The sequence below is a fragment of the Prunus dulcis genome, chromosome 8 (assembly GCF_902201215.1).
Source record: "Prunus dulcis chromosome 8, ALMONDv2, whole genome shotgun sequence".
Taxonomy (NCBI): domain Eukaryota; kingdom Viridiplantae; phylum Streptophyta; class Magnoliopsida; order Rosales; family Rosaceae; genus Prunus; species Prunus dulcis.
In genome coordinates, this window is record NC_047657.1 from 13,315,770 (window position 1) to 13,334,910 (window position 19,141).

The 19,141-nt window shown below is 37.5% G+C and overlaps 3 protein-coding genes across 3 annotated transcripts; all 3 read left to right on the top strand.

Annotated features, from left to right (window-relative positions):
* Window positions 1-812: 812 nt before the first annotated feature.
* LOC117637335 (probable indole-3-acetic acid-amido synthetase GH3.1) lies at window positions 813-3,270 on the top strand. Its single transcript, XM_034372202.1, has 3 exons — window positions 813-1,290; window positions 1,388-1,489; window positions 1,614-3,270. The coding sequence occupies exons 1-3, from the start codon at window positions 974-976 to the stop codon at window positions 2,995-2,997; spliced, it is 1,803 nt and encodes a 600-aa protein (XP_034228093.1). The 5' UTR covers window positions 813-973; the 3' UTR covers window positions 2,998-3,270.
* Window positions 3,271-6,367: 3,097 nt separating this feature from the next.
* LOC117637348 lies at window positions 6,368-10,439 on the top strand. The gene is made up of 6 exons (XM_034372218.1): window positions 6,368-6,679; window positions 7,087-7,292; window positions 7,632-7,923; window positions 8,574-8,681; window positions 9,660-9,904; window positions 10,120-10,439. Exons 1-6 carry the CDS (start codon window positions 6,464-6,466, stop codon window positions 10,235-10,237), a joined length of 1,185 nt encoding a protein of 394 aa, XP_034228109.1. The 5' UTR covers window positions 6,368-6,463; the 3' UTR covers window positions 10,238-10,439.
* Window positions 10,440-16,067: 5,628 nt separating this feature from the next.
* Window positions 16,068-18,255, top strand: LOC117637843 (pentatricopeptide repeat-containing protein At1g08070, chloroplastic-like). Its single transcript, XM_034372883.1, has one exon. It carries the CDS (start codon window positions 16,073-16,075, stop codon window positions 17,957-17,959), a length of 1,887 nt encoding a protein of 628 aa, XP_034228774.1. The 5' UTR covers window positions 16,068-16,072; the 3' UTR covers window positions 17,960-18,255.
* The last annotated feature ends 886 nt before the right edge of the window (window positions 18,256-19,141 follow it).

Genomic DNA, 19,141 nt, shown 5'->3' on the forward strand with positions numbered 1-19,141 from the left:
ATACAGATAACTGTTGCACATCACACTGACAGTGGAACTGCATGAATATGAATTGAATTTGAGTTGAGAAAAAGAAGAATGCATGCACATGAAGATGCAGCTTATTCTTATGCCTAATTTTATTAATTTAGCATGTTTGTTTTTTTGTTTAAAGTACTTGAGACAATGAGACTGTTGGAGATATAATTAATGACAAAATTAATACAACAAACAAAAAGAAGATGAAGATGGATAATCACCAAATTTGCTTTTTCGTTCCCTTTTTGTTTTGTGATTTACATAATGACTCACGTGACAATTCTTTTTTGTTATTTATTTTTTTTTTTTGGGGCCTACAACAGGAGAAACTGCCTGGTGTGCCGGCCATCCATCGCTGTCCATGCCCAACATTTTACCCCGGAACAGTCCGCGTGGTTGGCTGACGCGTATGACCTTCCAAAATATATGCACACTCCCTTACTGGGCCTCCGAAATTACGAAATACCCCGCTCAAGGTCTCTCTCGACCCCTTTCGCGAAAAAAAAAAAAAAAAAAAAAAGGGGTCTCTCTCGACCCCTTTGGCTACGCTGACATGGCGGGTGACCTAACCCCACATGCCTGCCTCATTTCAGGCCATGTCTACGTGTTGTGGGCCCCACTTTGTCCCTCTTCTCCCAGACCAGCCTTTGGTTTTTACTTTTCCACGGCTCTCTCCGTATTTCCCATCGTCAGCTTCGCCCCCCTCCCAACCCTCCGTGGGCCCACCTCTCAAAACTCCCGCCTTCCTCCTCCCTCCCTATATAAATCCCCCAATCCCACTCCACAATCTCACTACACCTACCTAACACACAAACAAACTCCACACTTCTCTTCCTCTCCTTCTTTCTTCACCTTATCTTCTCCGTTCGAATCAACAAAACACAACACGTAATAAAACTCTTCCTTCTTCCTTCATTTTAATTGACAATCTCGCACTTCAAAATCTTATCTTCAAATGGCCGTCGACTCTTCACTTTCTCCACTCGGGCCACCGGCCTGCGAGAAAGACGCCAAGGCGCTGAAATTCATTGAAGAAACAACCCGAAACGCCGACCTCGTGCAAGAGCGGGTGCTGGCCGAGATACTGGCTCGAAACGCCGAGACTGAGTACCTCAAAAGATACAAACTCGGCGGCGCCACCGACCGCGAAACGTTCAAATCGAAACTGCCGATCATTTCCTACGAGGATCTCCAGCCCGAAATCCAACGTATCGCCAATGGAGATCGCTCTCCTATCTTGTCAGCTCATCCAATCTCTGAATTCCTCACAAGGTAATTAATTAATTATTTCAAAATTAATCAACTCATGTAATTAATTTTTCTTAGTTTGAAAATTAATTATTTAGTTATTTTGCATGGAAAATTACAGTTCTGGGACTTCAGCCGGAGAGAGGAAGCTCATGCCAACAATTCAGGAGGAGTTAGATCGCCGTCAATTATTATACAGCCTTCTCATGCCCGTCATGAACCTGTAAGTTTTTTTAATTATAATTTTTTTACATAATTAAATAATTAAAATACGCGTTATAATAATAATAATAATTTTAATTTTTTTTCGAAGACTGAATTTATTTTTTAAATGGTGAATGGAACAGTTGTGTGCCTGGACTGGACAAAGGCAAGGGCCTGTACTTTCTGTTCGTCAAGTCCGAAACCAAGACGCCGGGCGGGCTCTTGGCCCGACCCGTTCTCACCAGTTACTACAAGAGCGAGCACTTCAAGACCCGCCCGTACGACCCGTACAATGTCTACACGAGCCCCAACGAGGCCATTCTCTGCCCCGACTCGTTCCAGAGCATGTACGCCCAAATGCTCTGCGGTCTCCTTGAGCGCAACCAAGTCCTCCGACTCGGCGCCGTTTTCGCCTCGGGTCTTCTCCGGGCCATCCGCTTCCTCCAGCTCAACTGGCAGCAGCTGGTGAACGACATCCGAACCGGAACTCTCAACCCGAAAATAACCGAACCTAATTTGAAGTCCTGTATGGACGGGATTTTAAAACCCGACTCAGAGCTGGCGGACTTCGTGTCCAAACAATGCGGAGATGAAAACTGGGATGGGATTTTAACCCGGATATGGCCAAACACCAAATACCTGGACGTGATCGTAACCGGAGCAATGGCTCAATATATTCCGACCTTGGAGTACTACAGCGGCGGCTTGCCGATGGCTTGCACTATGTATGCTTCCTCCGAATGCTATTTCGGACTCAATCTCAACCCGATGTGCAAACCGTCCGAAGTTTCCTACACCATAATGCCAAACATGGCCTATTTCGAGTTCCTGCCTTACGATCCCAACTCGGCGAGTCGCGGCGATTCGATGGCGACTCGACTCGTTGACCTGGTCAACGTCGAGGTCGGGAGAGAGTACGAGCTCGTCATCACCACCTACGCCGGACTGTACCGGTACAGAGTCGGCGACATCCTCCGAGTCACTGGGTTCCACAACTCGGCGCCGCAGTTCCATTTCGTACGGAGGAAGAACGTGCTGCTCAGCATCGACTCGGACAAGACCGACGAGGCCGAGTTGCAACTCGCCGTCGAGAACGCCTCGAAGCTTCTCCGATCCTTCAACGCCAGCGTCGTCGAGTACACGAGCTACGCCGACACGACGACGATCCCGGGGCACTATGTGATCTACTGGGAGCTGCTGGTGAAGGACTCGGCAAACTTGGAGACCGAGTCGGTCGACTCGGTGATGAGTCAGTGCTGCTTGGCGATGGAGGAATCGCTGAACTCGGTTTACCGACAAGGCCGAGTCGCGGACAACTCGATCGGGCCGCTAGAGATACGTGTGGTGAAGAGCGGCACGTTTGAGGAGTTGATGGATTACGCGATCTCGAGAGGGGCGTCTATCAACCAGTATAAGGTGCCGAGGTGTGTGAATTTTACCCCGATAATGGAGTTACTGGACTCTAGGGTGGTTTCTAAGCATTTTAGCCCATCTTTACCGCATTGGACCCCAGAAAGGAGACGGTAAAAAAACAAAAAAGGAAGTCAACGAGGTGGTCCTTCTAATATAAATATAATAATTAATTTTTTTTATTTGGGATATTTTTATGGGTAGGTTCTTTTTTCTGTGGAAAGATTTAGTTATATATGAAAAGTGTAAGTTGGATTAGGACGTTTCAAGGGTCAGGTTTCGTAGTTTGGTTCAGTTCACTCGTGGAAAGAATGAAAATGTAACTTTTCTTTTCAAGGTGTTTGTTCATGAATGGTTGCCTTCATAGTCACTAGCTTTTGGTTTTGGACTTATGTGTCATCATCCATTCAATTCAATGCATTACACATTATGACAAAGGCCTCCACATCTTTGCCTAACAAATTGATAAGGAAAAGGAAAGGGTATTTGGCATATATATAATGGGTTGGTTCCCAAAGTTTAAGACAAGAGAGATTTAAAAACAAAGTTTAAGACAAATGTTGTAAAAAAAATGATTCCTTTTTTTCTTTTTTTAGTACAAGCAATTGAGGAAGGAGAATTTACATAAATATTCATTGAGTGTCTGAGAGTTTTGAATCTCTTCCCATATAGGTCAATACGGAAGAATTCAGTTATACTTCACTAGTATGAAAAAGAAATTCTTAACTGGATATGTCAGTGGATATTCTTAACATTTAGGTTGGGCAATTAACAATATACATTGTTGGTATCACATGGTTTTGGCATCACATTAGTCCACTTAAGATGCTCACATTAGTTATACACAACAAAAATACTATGGGGATTCAAATCTGAAATCTATAATTTATAAATCAAAACTATCTTTTATGGGATTCAAATCTGAAATCTATAATTTATAAATCAAAACTATCTTTTACTGGACTGAACCATGTTAACCTGTTTTTTACATTCTTTGCACAAACAAGAGATAAGGAAAGATAGAACTTAGAAAAAGTATGCCCCAACAAAAAGTACACAGCTGCGTGGCTCCTTGGTCGATATTGGTTGGTAATTAAATTAGGCTTAAGAAAGGCACACGCCTTATGTAAAACATGTAGAAAATTGGGGGCTTCATGAAATTATATAATATTTTTACAGTTTTACTCAAGCATTTGTATTTTTTTAATATGGATTTGCTATCACCTGGCAATGAAATAAAGTGAGTGTCTTTTTATGCTGTTTTTGAAATGCACGCTCTTATCACGTGGGTCTTGTTCATGGAAGAAAGATAATAACAAGGTTAATATTCTATGCCTTTGTTGTGGGTAACTATCGAAGTTCACCTTGTTCAAAATTGATTGCTAATGAATTGAAGTATATATATATGCAGGCAGATCTGCGGTTTTAATTTCTTTGTAAGGTAATGATAAATAATTTGATAAAGCAATGATATATAGTTTTCGGATATCAAACTAATATTAAAAAAGAAAAAACCGAACACAAAATCTTAGATTCAAAAATAAATACTTTTAATTATTTAAACTACAAGACTCAAACACAATTATATATAAATTTGTATTCTATCAGAAAATAAATAAAATCAAGACCCACAATTGGGGACACAAATGGTTGTGTGCCCATGTATTTGAAGATGGACCACAGGGCTCATGTGACTTTGGCTCAATCACAAGCATTAGCTTGGATTTTATCAAGTTCAAACCACAAGGGCAAGCGGATGTGAGTCTCTTACCCATGCAGTAAAATGGGGTTATCAATATAATGATACAACAAGTTGACCTCTTCTGCTTAAATTCTAAGACCAATTGGTGACAACAAGAACCTTATCAACTTACTTCAGTACCTAAATCTAATGATAAGTGTCTTTTGTGTATCCAACCATATCACTTAGTTTAAAGTGCTCATTGAAATGAAACTACGATTAGCCAACTTAACTAAGTTATTGTTGCCTTGCACTTGCTTTTCACATGGTCGTGTCGTTTTTCTCTTTGCCTTATTTGCTCACATTACATGGTCAGCTTTAGCCAATACTTAAACATCTATCACACTTGTATTTTGTGTCACTCAATCAACTTTGATGATATGCTATAAATTAAGTGGTTAAATTATTAAAACAGTTTAGATTTAACAAAATACATGTAAATGTAGACAGCGACAGATTCATGAATTTTTTATGCAACTGGCAAAATGTAGAAGTTCAAAACATTTACCAAGTCATGCTGCAACAGTACCACCAATCATGTGTATGTTATAATTTCTATATTGAAAACAAAGATACAAAGAGAAACCCAAAATGAAGATCAGTAAAACCCAAAATTATAATAATCAAACAATTAATCACACCATGATTCATTCATGAACACCAAACTAGCCTATCCTCAAATAAAATATAGAAGATATTTTACATACAAGATTTTCCCCCTCCCTATCCTCTTAAAGGATTTTTGTCAAACGCCTTACCCCATTGCAATATACTCTAACATAATTTCAATAGAGATTTTGGGGAAATAGCATCCACTCCTCCTTAGGTGAATATGCCACGTGTTAATGAGAGACAATTTGATTGCTCCAGAAAAGCCAAAGTGGCAAACTGATCTAGATTGTCTCCTCATACCTGGTTATAGTGTGTGATGTTGATTTGATTTGATGCATGGAAAATTATAAGGGCACGCACTATGGACCTATCACAAAGGGACGCGTGTACACCTCAGAAAGGTTTAAATGGCTCTTGCATATTATTTAGTCAAATATATCCTTCCTCCTTTTTTGTTGGCATCAATGGCATTACGAAGTAGATACATTATAGATAGTTGTGCTGAGTCATTGAATGCAAAGCTCAATTTTTTGGCTGTCATGTCTGCAGACAATGGATTCCATAATCGAAACAACTTAGATAAAAAGCTACATGTTCCTCACTTATTTTTCAACCTTTAAGCATTTGAGTTGTTTAATATGATATCAGAATTCTAGTTTCGAGAAGTTTGAAATACGATTCTAAGGTTGTAATTTATGTATCCGTTTATATTTTTAAATGTAGAAAAATGTTATTAGTTTGATTCATACTATTGTTAACCGATTTCTTGAAGGTTTATGATTTTTGTGATTTACATTAAAAAGACTCAAAGCAACATGTTTATGGACACAATTCTGAACTCGGATACCAAATTTATATGGATTTTGTTGTTTCCACGAGGCAAGTGAACATTTTATTTTGAACTTAACAAACTAACAAACTAATGATATGTTGATTTTATTCAGAGCAATTCGTCGTCCAAATTATTCATTGCTTGAGAACCCAACCCAATATTGGTAATGGACAAGGTTCGAAGCCAGCCCACTATTTGTTTTTTTTTATTTAAAAAAAAAAAGAGAAAAAGAAATAGGCGGGTCGACCCGAACGTTTGGTTTCTTGGGTTCATGGTTTTCGTGGTTGCTGTTGGTTAAAGGACAGGGGCTTTGGCACTTGGCAGAGGAAGAAAGAAAGAGCGAGAGAGGAGAGAAGAGAGAGAGAAAGGTCAGTGGTGCCGTGGTGAATGTTCTTTCCATGGCGACCCTTCCCTCCTTCGTCTCCTTCTCTTCTTCTCTTCCTCTACTTCCTCTGCGCCCTCCTCCTCTTCATCCTCTTATCTTCTCCACCACGACCTCTAACCTCAAACCTAGAAGATTCTCAGGCCTAGTTCTCGCTTCTTCCTCCGCTTCTCCTTTTGACGATCTCAGCTCCAGAAGCAGCTCGCGCCCAATCCAATCCTCCAAATCCAAGGTCAGTTATTATTTTTCTCTCGAATTTTAGCTTAAGTTAACTTGGTTCATACTGTTAAGCTAGAATTGCGGTTAAAGAGATGGAATTTAGACTGAATTTAGACTGAATTGGCAGTGAGTTCAAAGCGTTGGTGTTCATAAAACTCTGTAGATTGGGGGTAAATTCTATTGATTATATCACATCTGTAGAGAGAGAGAAGTATCAAGTTTTAGAACTTGATAGAATGATAACATACTGCTGTGAATTTGTTTAATTAAACGAGTTTCGAGTTTTTCGATGAACTTGCCTATCATATTTGCATTTGTGTGTTTCGACGAACCCCCAATGCTTCAATGACATTTAGCTCCATCGCACATATATTTCTTAACAGCAATCTTGTCATTTGTTTGATTTGCCCATTCTTTTAGAAATCAGTTCTCTCGAATTTGATACAAGAGATAGAACCCTTGAACGTGAGCCTTATTCAGAAAGATGTTCCACCTACTACCGTGGATGCCATGAAAAGGACGATTTCGGGCATGTTGGGATTACTTCCATCTGATCAATTTCAAGTTCTTATTGAGGCCTTATGGGAACCTCTATCTAAGTTGTTGGTTTCTTCAATGATGACTGGGTATGTTAATCTTCTATATCCAATGCAACAGTTTAGTTATGTTTTGTAATTCTCCTTTTTGGCTGTTCTGAGAGAGAACTCTAATATTGTTTGGTCAAATTGTTTACTTCTCTTCCATTAAGGTCTGTATTTAGTTTTTTTCACTCGTTAGCCAATTACAGGTTTGATGTTAGTGGTTATTTGATGCAGTGGAACTGATACTCAAACAATTAGCTAGTTAAAATTGACATACTATTAGATGTTGTTACTTAAAGTATGTTTGTATTCATTAAGAACAAAAGTGAATCAAAATTCTGGAGGTGTACTTGACATCCTATAGAATTTCTTCTTTAATTGCAGGTATACCTTAAGGAATGCTGAATATAGGCTTTGCCTAGAACGGAATTTTGATATGTGTGACACAAAACTTGAAAAACAAACACCAGAAAATTCTGAGGTTGATTTGCAAGGGATGTTGCTTGAAAGTGCAAACATAATCAAATTTCCTTCAAAAGATGAGTTTTCATCCAAAGATGGAGAAGTTACTGAAGACTCATTGGAGAATATTGATATTCAAGGTCTTGGTGAAGTGTCTCCTGAGGCTCTACAATATGTTCTTCATTTGCAGGCTCATTTATCTTCTGTCAAAAAGGTATTCAGTAGCATTTTATGGAATCTTCCATGGTAGGAAAAGAAGTTCAAGTTAATGACATGAATTTGTTGGGTTTCACGATTCATTCAGTGATCAGCTCAGCTTATCACGCTCTTATGTGGAAGCATCTAAAGTAATGTTCAGTTTTGCCCCATGCTTAACTCCAGAAATGGTAAAGTGATAGGCACTTGTTAAAAGCATTGAAGAACAAGGGTGGAATGGAAGTGTTAGCCCCAGCAAAATTGTATTTAGAGATCACATGTTTACTAATTCAAGTTGCTGGGTTTGGAAGTTTTGTTGGCTGTATGAACGAGTCATTGTTTAGTGCTAAAGTTGATGGGATGCCAATGGTCATCCCATGTACAGCAGAGTGAAATGATGGGTTTGCGCAATATAGAAGGCCATAATGCTGTCTTTTATGCAAGTCCCAAGTTTGTACCCCAGAACCAGAAAGTTTTATCATTTGCTTATACTGATTGAATTTTCTTCTGATAAAAAATCAGTCTTTTAATTGCAGTTATCAGAAACAAAATAAACCATGTATGTTTTGAATTTCTTTTCTATTTCCAAGTGAGTTTTCATTGGCATGATTGAGATTTTCTCCATTTTTCATAGGAATTCTCATGTTTACCTTTTTTGTTTTCTTGAAGGAACTCCATGATGTCAAGAGAAAAAGTGCTGCTCTTCAAATGCAACAGTTTGTTGGAGAAGAAAAGAATGATTTGCTGGACTATTTGAGATCACTACAGCCAGAAAAGGTTTCCATTTAATACAACATTCAAAAGTTATTTTCTTAGTTTGGTCTTCCAAATAGTAGTTGAATTCAGCATTGCTGATGGTGGATCTTTGTGCATAGTCATATGCTAGTGATCGGGGGGTAGGTACTGCAGGCTTTACATTAGATTTGGTGATTATTAGCCTTTTAATGCTAGCTCTTGTACACCAGTACCATCCTGCAGTGAATAGTATGTCTTTGGAGCCTAATGAAACTTTTTGCTCTAGGGGATTTACCCTACAACCTTGATCAATGAAGTTCCTCGTAATCCCCTTTATTGATAAAATGACATAAGAAAAAGAAGTGAAATTAATAACAGTTGGTCAGACATCCTTCTTTCCTTTCCCTATTCTCTATACATTCAAAATGGTGTTGTTTCTTCCTTTTTCAAGGATCACATCATAGCAATTCCTAACATTTTTTTGTTTAACTTGGAAAAAAGGTCCAGGTTTACTACTGATGTTATTTCAGAGTACCAGTTGCATTGCTACCATCCTACCATCGGAAAATAGTGTCTCGTTTTCCACCGGTTGATTGATTTCATAAACTATTAAATCTTCATCATGCTCTAAACTCCTTGAGTAGCCAGATCAATGCAATCCTTCACTTTCCCCCATCTTTTAAACTAATAATATATGCTGACGTGATAGTCTAATTCATGTCCATGGATGTATAGGGATGATGTGGCTTTTGGTTAACTGTCGGACTCGTTGGACATGATCAGGTTACAGTAACATAATTCTACATTGATCTTTCTAATTTTTCTTCCTGTATATTAGATTGTACAATAGTTGATAATCACTACCAGATTTCCTCCTCCATGTTTCTCTGACGTATGGTTGTGCTCTAACCTTGGGGTATTTATGGGTAAAAAAATTTCAAGTTTAGCTTCTTCTAGTAACCCCGGCCGGGCTGTTTCCGATTTATATCTTGTGATTGACACAATAAACTCTGTGAACAGGTAGCTGAGTTATCAGAACCAACATCACCTGAACTGAAAGAAATAATCCACTCTGTTATCCACGGTCTACTTGCAACCCTTTCACCGAAGATGCATTCTAAGGCACCTCCTTTATCTGATAATGCCTCAACTGGAATATTAAATGTTGGGAGTGAAGATTGTGCTGAACTTGTTGAGAACACTTCACTTCAGTTTCAGCCACTTATTTCATTAACGCGGGACTACCTAGCACGTCTCCTCTTCTGGTTAGGCCAGCTCCTTTTTCTGTTCTTATTATGCAAAGGTTTTTTTTCCGTCCATTCTATTCCTTTTCTGTTGGGCACTTTATTGTGTGCTAATTTGGAATTTGACCCGACAAGCCATTATTCAATCCATTCTTTGTTCTATTACTTTCAAGATATAGTCCTACAAATGCTCCTGTCATCCATTTTCATTCATCCAGTTTTTTCTTTTTCTGAAGGTGCATGCTTCTAGGACACTACCTCAAAGGTCTTGAGTATCGGATGGAGCTGACGGAACTTTTGTCCCTGACTAACGATACTGAAAGTGATACCCTTGATGGCAACCAAATTGCATAAATGCTTGTCTCCCTTCTATCCATTTGTATATAGATGTGTTGATTAGTGCATACAAAATATGTTCTTTTCAATATGACACCAGAGCCTCAAAGTGAGGCATAATTGTATGTGTAGCAAAATACACTTGTGTATGGAATTTTCATTTGTATTCAAAATTGTATTATATAGTTCTTAGTTCAATTCATACAAGAGAAGGGAAGTATGGGTCAGTCTTGGTCTGATACCAATGATAGAACCTATCATTCTACCAAACTCAAAATATTTTAACTTAGTCGATGAAAGCCTATGTTATTCGATTAATTCAAGAACAGTTTCTGTTTCTTACAAGGATGAATAACTAATGAATTAATATAGTTGCTTTCTTACCAACTAACCACCTTAACAAATTTAACAACTTCATGACCAATGGTCAGGGGCGGCCCTGGGGTGGTGCAAGTGGCGCCACCGCACAGGGCCCCTGATTTTTAAGGGCCCCAAAAAAAAAAATATTTATATTATATATATATATTAATATTATATGAATCGTATATATAGTGTAGCGTATAGATATTTGCACAACAGCTTGTTTAGGGGAGTTGGATGGAGCGCATCTCTCTTGGCAAAAGGGCCCGAGTTCTATGCTCCTTGAGGTCGTTCTACTTGCTGCCTTTTTTGATATTATTTTTGCATTCAAACTTTACATAATTATAAAATTTAAATAAAATAAAAAAACAGAAAGCCTTTTACAAATAGGCAACGTGAAGCTTAATTTAACCATACTTGCGATCAACTATGTCGCAAGAAAGATTAAATGGACTAGCTTTGATTTCAATTGAAAGTGAACTTCTTGAAAAACTTGATTATGAACATTTGATTGATGATTTCTCTTCTAAAAATTCAAGAAGATCAATTTTCAGACATTAGTATTGTACTAGCTGTGTTTTTTTTTTTCTTCTGGGGTAAAAGCTCTGGTAATAATTTTAATTCTTCAAATAAGACAGCAAATACAATGTGAATGATTTTTGGATAATCAGGTATGTTTTTGTTGTTGCTTTTGTGTTTAATGCAATATAATCTAATTTGTTAATGACATTTGTGTGCAACTACTCTTTAATTTGTGATTGCCAATTTTTTTTTTTCTATTAAACACAGATTGCTTATTGGAGGCAACAAGAGACTTTATAGGGGCACAAGGAGCTTATTTTTGTACAAAACATTTAACTTTATCAAATGGAAACATTTAAATTTTTATGAGTTTGATTTATGATTGTCATTGCATATTTATTGATGGTGAATTTTAGTTATTGAAAAAAAATTGTTTATGACATTAAGTTATGGCTCCCTTCCGCACACTTGAAATAACCCTCAATCTAATCATAAGAACAACTGCATGCATTTGCTGACCAAATCTTTCCCAATGTATGATGTAGTCATAATAGGAGTATCATATGCCTCCCTTCACACTTGAAATAACCCTCAATCTAATCATAAACACAATTTATGTTTGCTAGCATTGTAACCACTGGATTAATACATGGAAACCCATCAATTTGCTATATTAACAAAATCAATAATGACTGGACAACATGAATTATTGCAAAGACTATTATAGCCTCAGAATCCTATCAATCTTGATTTCTTGTCTTTCAAATACTAACTTCGTCGCTATAAACTACTGAACTATGGCCAATTTGGTTCTCTCCAACACCTTATTTAATCTTTGTGTTTACATGTAGTTTAAAAATCTAGATTCAACTCTAATTTGTTCATCTGCTCACTGCTCCCATTTTGGCATGGTACGCATTGCTATAACATCTGTAGTCACATATAAAGTAATTCACCTAGTACATACAAATTGAGCATGAAAACTGTGCTACAGACTCGTGGCAACAATTATGATCATGGCAATAGACACATGCTTTGCTTTTTGTTAAACCTTGGTGGCTCATAATTATAAAAACAACAAAAGTCTGCCATGTGGCATGCATTATACATTTGGTCATGTGGAATCTGCCATTTATTCAGTATGATCCTGAAAATTGTTAGAACTTGATGGCTAAACTGTCTAGTATGGCATATATTCAGTAGCAAAGGAGGAGAGGGAAGTTCTGATTTGATTCAAATGCAAACCACCTACGCTTCAAATTGGTTTCGTTCAGTATAATTGATCCAAATCAATCTATTTACGGACTCGTGGATTGATCATTTTTCTTCATAAGCAATTAAGAAAATATTATATATTACTACATATTCTTCATATATCAAATGAAAGTACATACTCTCAATAGTTGAGTAAACTTTTTACTGCTAAAAGTACTGCTATAATAAAAAGAAGTGAAATTTTTTTTTTTTAAAAAAAAAAAACATGACACCACTGGATCGTAAGCCCTGTTCAGCCAAAGATGCTTTGGGCTTGAAGCCCCAAGGCTCCACACGTGTCTCAGCCCATTGCGCAAGTCTCTCGGACGTTTTATCTGTGACTCCTCATTCCCTTCTTAACAAAACACTGGAAAAAAAAAAAAAATCCCATATCAGAATGGTATACAAATTAACTTTCTATTTTTTTTTTGTATATATCGAGAATTAGCTTTCTATTAAGAAAAATTATTAATTAGGAGCAGGATTGGGAAATGATTAATTAAATGCTTGTGTTGAAAATAATGAAAAAAAATAGATATAAAAATACAACTACATACAACAATCAATTTTATGTTACAATTTTCAAAGTGTACATATATAACAAATTTTAAAAGTTACAAGCAAATGACCCACTAGTGTAGGGGTTTGAAGTATTTACTCTTTCAAGCAAGGTTCTGGATTCGAGTCCTAGCATCCGTGTTGTGTGCAGATGTACCCACAGGCGGACTTAGGAATTTTTTAGCGGATGTGTGATTTTGAAAGACTAAAAACTCTTTGTGGATTGAACATCTAAGGTTTTTTTATCTAGATTGACCTTAGGTCCCTTCATGCATTCATATCATACATGAAAAATTGTTTTATGTAAAAATATTGACTAAGTATGAAACATGATTTTTCTGCATAATCATTTTCTCAAGATAATTTTTGGTGGATTTTATGGGATTTTAGTACGAAGAATATTTTGATTTGGTGAGAATTTGATTTTCTAGTATTTTTATTTGAATCCAAATAGGGGTACTTCCTTATTTACATTGTAAACTTAAGTAAATTGAATAATATAAAATAATTGAAAGTAATAGTTCTGCCACTGTGAACATGAATGTTTAAGAACATATATGTTCATGTAAAATATGTGTAGTATTCTCTGTATTTCGTATAGAAGGGGTTCTCTCCTTGTTGATTTATATTACGACAAGTAAAGGAGCAAGATACATGTATTAGAAACAAACTACCTTGATATATCATATGCATTTGACTTAAGGACAGATACAATATCAATAGACAAATTCATATAAAAGAGTAAGTGCAATTAATTATGAATAAACACAACATTTTTATGTCAATTGAGAATTGACATCTAAAACTTCGATAGTTAAGTTTGTATGCATTGAATTACTCAATTTTTTTAAAGATAAACAACTTAAACAACATGAAGATTGAGTTGTCACAACAATACTAATACACGTCGTGAATTCCTTAAAAAAAATAATATATGCAAGTTAGTTTCTTATTAAAAAGACGCGTTGGTATCTATATGCGCCGCTACGAAAATGTCATACTTAACATGAAAATATATAATAACATTCCATTTTTTAATAGGAACATAAGTGTATTATGCCAATGAAGAGTTCAAATCCTTATTGTAAAATAAAGGATGCTCAATTTTTTTATTTTATTTTATTGTAACAAGTGGGGGCTAAAAGCCCACAACAAGATGCTCAATTTTTTGACATTACCAACAGAACGTTTTATCCATAGATTATAGAAAATTAAATCCAATTTAAATTCGCAAAAACTATGCAAATCTTAAACATTTGATTCTACTTTGGCTCGTGAGGGTCATATTTCATGCAAGAATAGATTGATAAGATTTATACCCTTTTTTTCCCCTTTTATTATCCTTAAATCTTTTCTTTTTTTCAAACTACAAATCTTTTTGTTGATGTCTTATATTAATTCGGATTCTCTATATGAGTAAAAAAAAAAAAAAAAGAGGCAGGGACGGGAAGAGGTTGGGCTTCAATATCAATGGTTTAATACTATAGCAGCATCAAACAACAGCAACCCCATTGTTCCTTCCTCCTACACCTTACCCAAAAACTACCTCCGCTGCAAATCGCCTCATGAAAACCATCATATCTAGTGGGATCCTACTTTGGGGAACCTATTAATTGTTTTTCAAAGCGCCATGTTGCCAAACAATCCCTACCAAAACCTTACTCCCTCACAAAATACAAATCCTAATGACCATCTTTGTCTTACTTCTTAAATCCTAAACATTAAACCCTAATATGATAGCTCTGTCACAAGGAAGAACATTTGTCTTACTCCTCCAGGGTTGATTATGGTAGTATGATCCCTGAAGCACCTGCAAAAGATTAGGAAAAATCAAAATAATCATAAGAATGGCATTGTTAGATGCAACTAAAAGTCACAATGAATGGAGATATTTACACACCAAAATCAGTCTAGCTCCAACCCACATGCTTTTGGGCGAAGGAAATGGAAGCGACAAGCGCCCAACAACATAGACAGCCACATCAAAGAAGTGAAGAGCCAAGCCTTAGAATCAAATCAATCTTGATTTGTTGTGAAGGATATGCTAACTTCATCTCACCCACATTTCCCAACGAATAGGCAAAGAAATGATATTATGGCCCATATGTGACTTATGTGACTGTAATAATGAAATATGATCAATTTGGTTCTCTCCAACACCTTAGCTTAATCTTTGTGGTTACATACAGTTTAAAATTTGGATTCAACTCGAATTTGTTCATCTCTGCGGTGCTCACTGCTCCCATTTCGGCATTGTAGGCATTGCTATAACATGTGTAGTCACAGATAAAGTAATTCACCTAGCACATACAAATTGAGCATGAAAACTGTGCTGCAGACTCGCGACAACCAGGGGCGGAGGTATTCTAGGGCCTGTTTGACACAAAAAAAAAAAAGATAATAGAAAATAAATAGTTTAAAGGGAAATGAGATTTTATCAGTAGACTTTTCCATTTTGATACATGAAATTAAGTACAAAGTTCTAAAAAATGTCCATTTTTTCTTATATATATATATATATTATTGATGTAAGATTGAATTTTTTTCTTTCTATACTTGTATTACGGTTCGACCCCTCCATACATACAATCCTGACTTCGCCACTAGCGGTAACAATTATGATCATGGCAAATAGACACAGAATTATAAAACCAACAAAAGTCTGCCATTTGGCATGCATTATTTATTTGGTCATGTGGAATCTACCATTTAAAAAAAAAAAACACAAACAAAATGATCATAATTGATAGGCGGGCTCCCATTTGATTCGAATTCGGCCTCAAATCGCATACTATTCAAATTGGTTTCGCCGAAATAAAAAATGACACCACTGGATCGTAAGCCCCGTTCAGTTAGTCCAAAGGACCAAGCGAATAACTGTACATACGGCCAAAGATGCTCCAGACTTAAAGCCCGAGGCTCCACACGTGTCTCAGCCCATCGCACAAGGCGATTAAGGCTCCAAGTTCTCGGAGGTTACCTGTTTCCAGGCCTGCATCTCTGCAGTTAGTGGGCCCGGGGACTTTCCTGAGTCTGGTTCCTTTTACAGAACCGTGGCCCATTCGCTTCGCCCAGTGGTGTCATAGGGTGAAGTCTCCATGCTGAATTATAAACAATCCCAAAACCTCTTGTCTAGCCGATGTGGGATGTAATGATAACATGTTAGGAAAACAATTTTCATTTCGTCAAAAGCTTCAAAGTTGCTTCTGCTGCTCATCTCAGTCTGCTCTTCACCTTCATACACTCCCAGCCAATCTCAATATCTCCACCGACTTAGCTTCTTCCCTACAGGGTCGTATTTCATACCCTCGTCTCCTTCAAATCCATGCTCAAGTCTTTCAAGTTGGTGCTCAGCAGGACAACCTGATCGCCACTCGTCTCATTGGCCATTACCCATCTCATCTCGCTCTCCGAGTCTTTCATCAGCTCCAAAAACCCAACATTTTTCCTTTCAATGCCATTATCAGGGTCTTTGCCGAGGAGGGTCTCTTCTCCGATGCGTTTTCCCTCTTCAAAAGCTTAAAGCAGACGTCGCTTTCCCCTAATGATTTCACCTTCTCTTTCCTTCTCAAGGCCTGCTTTCGCTCTCAAAATTCTCGTTATGTCAAACAAATTCATACCCATGTTACGAAAATGGGGTTTCTTTGCAACTCATTTGTCTGTGCCAGCCTACTTGCAGTGTATGCTAAGGGACCTAAGGATTTGGGTTCTGCACGCTTGGTGTTTGATGAAATGCCTGAGAAGAGTATCGTTTGCTGTTGGACATCGTTAATTGCTGGTTATGCTCTGTCAGGTCAGAGTGAACAAGTTTTGCGGCTTTTCTTAATGATGGTTGATGAGAATTTGCGGCCAGAAGATGATACAATGGTTAGTGTTTTGTCTGCGTGTTCAAATCTTGACATAGTTGATATTGAGAAATGGGTTACAATTCTATCCGAAGTCGTCAGTAACGTTGACGCTAAGAAGTTTGGTTGTGACTCTGTCAACACTGCACTTGTTTATTTGTATGGGAAGTGGGGAAAGGTTGAGAAGAGTCGGGATCGATTTGATCAAATTTCTGATAATGGAAAGCAAAGTGTGCTTCCTTGGAATGCAATGATAGGTGCATTTGTTCAGAATGGTTTTCCTATGGAGTCTCTGAGTCTTTTCCGCGTAATGGTGGAAGATCCCAAGTATAGGCCTAACCATGTTACAATGGTCAGCGTGCTTTCAGCTTGTGCTCAAATTGGTGATTTAGACCTCGGCAGGTGGGTTCATGAGTACTTGAAATCTAAAGGAAGCAAAGGTGTGATAGGATCAAACAGAATTCTAGCCACTGCATTGATCGACATGTATTCAAAATGTGGGAGTTTGGAGAGAGCAAAAGAGGTTTTCGATCAGATGGTCTCCAAAGATATTGTTTCATTCAATGCCATGATCATGGGTCTTGCAGTAAACAGTGAAGGAGAGGAGGCCTTGAGGCTATTCTCTAGAATCCAAGAGTTTGGTTTACAACCCAATGCGGGTACGTTCCTTGGCGCTTTATGTGCATGCAGCCACTCTGGTTTATCCGAGGAAGGACGTCAAATATTTAACGACATGACCTCAAGCTTTTCTGTTTCTTCGAAATTAGAACATTATGCTTGCTACGTTGATCTGCTTGCAAGAGTAGGCCTAGTTGAAGAAGCTCTGGAGGTTGTAACATCCATGCCCTTTGAGCCTAATAGTTTTGTGTGGGGTGCTCTGCTTGGGGGCTGCCTGCTCCACTCAAGAGTAGACTTGGCTCAATATGTTTCCAACAAACTGGTTCGATCGGACCCTGACAATTCAGGAGGCTACATAATGCTGGCTAATGCGTTTGCATATGATCGTCGATGGGGTGATGTCTCTGCCCTGAGGTGGGTTATGAGGGAGAAGGGGGTCAACAAGCAGCCTGGCTGCAGCTGGATCAGCATCGACGGCGTGGTGCATGAATTTCTTGTGGGGTGCCCGTCACACCCTCAAATTGAGAGCATATATAATACGCTAGTTGGATTGGTGAAGGAAATGAAGATAGGAAGTGTTTAGGGAGTTCACAAGCACCCAAGCAGTCAAGGGGAACGCTGATTTTGTCTTCTGTTTTTTCCATGGCATTGCCTTCACTTTGGTTTTTGGACGAATGTTTTTTTCCTTGGGTTAATCCGACAAATATTGACCAATTTACATGAGCCAAGAACTATTTCCACCTGAGTTTGCAAAACTCAACTATTTTGACCACAAAAAAAAACTATTGTAACCTCTTGGGGATTTAAAAAGACCCAAATACCTTGTATCGAATAAATGGTCGAACTGCCAATGGGTTCCACCACAGTGGTGGTGGATTCCCCCTCTCCCATGACACCCAGGATCAAAGTCAGTGGAGTTTCTTTCCTCCAATATAACCAAAAATTAAAAAAATAAATGGTCAAACTATTTGGTTAAGAGTATTTACCTCTTCACTCGAGATCCGACTTCCACTCCCCAAATATTTGTATTAAAGAAAAAGTCTGAAAATCAAAATAATAAACCCTCGTTGAAACAGATCATGTGATGTAATTTCCCTATCTCCTATGTGTCATATCCTAAAATTAAGTTAATTCCCCTACCTCCTATGTGTCACTTTGGTCTCTAACTCTAACTTTCAATTTGACCCATAATCTCCCCAAACTTAATTATGCTCATCAAATGGTCTTGTAATTAACTCTCAGTTATTTTTTAACGTACAAAATGAGCATGTACAAGTATACGAAAATTTGCATATATGGGTTAGACCATCAAGTTAAGATAGTTTGCCCGTTTCTTTGCACTCGAGTTCAATTCACTTCCTTGTACATTAGAATAATATAGAATATCGCTTTGTTTAAAAAAATCATTATTTTGTACTCTAAATATTAATTGAAAGATAAAAGTCAGAAAAAAAGATAGAAAAAGAAAAAGAAAATAACAATGCTAGAAGGTTGCGGACGACACCAATTTCAACGAACCGCCTGCTTACTTAGCACAACTATAGTGACAACGTTGGAGATGAAACTTCCTCTTTTTTTTTTTTTTTTGGTGATGAAATTGCTTATAATCGTTTCTGCATGTTCTTTAAAAATTTATAGGTACTTGGACAAATTATTTGCATATGTTCTTTTGCATTTATAAAAAAAAGAAAAATGAAAAAAAAAGACCTGCATGTTCTTTACTTGTGAAGCAAGGAAGATACCACACAAAATGGTACAGTTTGTT

Excerpts from the sequence above, each read along its gene's own strand:
- LOC117637335 (XM_034372202.1), top strand. The coding sequence starts at position 974 with ATGGCCGTCGACTCTTCACTTTCTCCACTCGGGCCACCGGCCTGCGAG. Across the intron at positions 1,291-1,387 it reads ATCTCTGAATTCCTCACAAG|TTCTGGGACTTCAGCCGGAG; the intron begins GTAATTAATTAA and ends GGAAAATTACAG. Across the intron at positions 1,490-1,613 it reads CTCATGCCCGTCATGAACCT|TTGTGTGCCTGGACTGGACA; the intron begins GTAAGTTTTTTT and ends TGAATGGAACAG.
- LOC117637348 (XM_034372218.1), top strand. The coding sequence starts at position 6,464 with ATGGCGACCCTTCCCTCCTTCGTCTCCTTCTCTTCTTCTCTTCCTCTA. Across the intron at positions 7,924-8,573 it reads ATTTATCTTCTGTCAAAAAG|GAACTCCATGATGTCAAGAG; the intron begins GTATTCAGTAGC and ends GTTTTCTTGAAG. Across the intron at positions 8,682-9,659 it reads GATCACTACAGCCAGAAAAG|GTAGCTGAGTTATCAGAACC; the intron begins GTTTCCATTTAA and ends CTCTGTGAACAG.
- LOC117637843 (XM_034372883.1), top strand. The coding sequence starts at position 16,073 with ATGTTAGGAAAACAATTTTCATTTCGTCAAAAGCTTCAAAGTTGCTTC.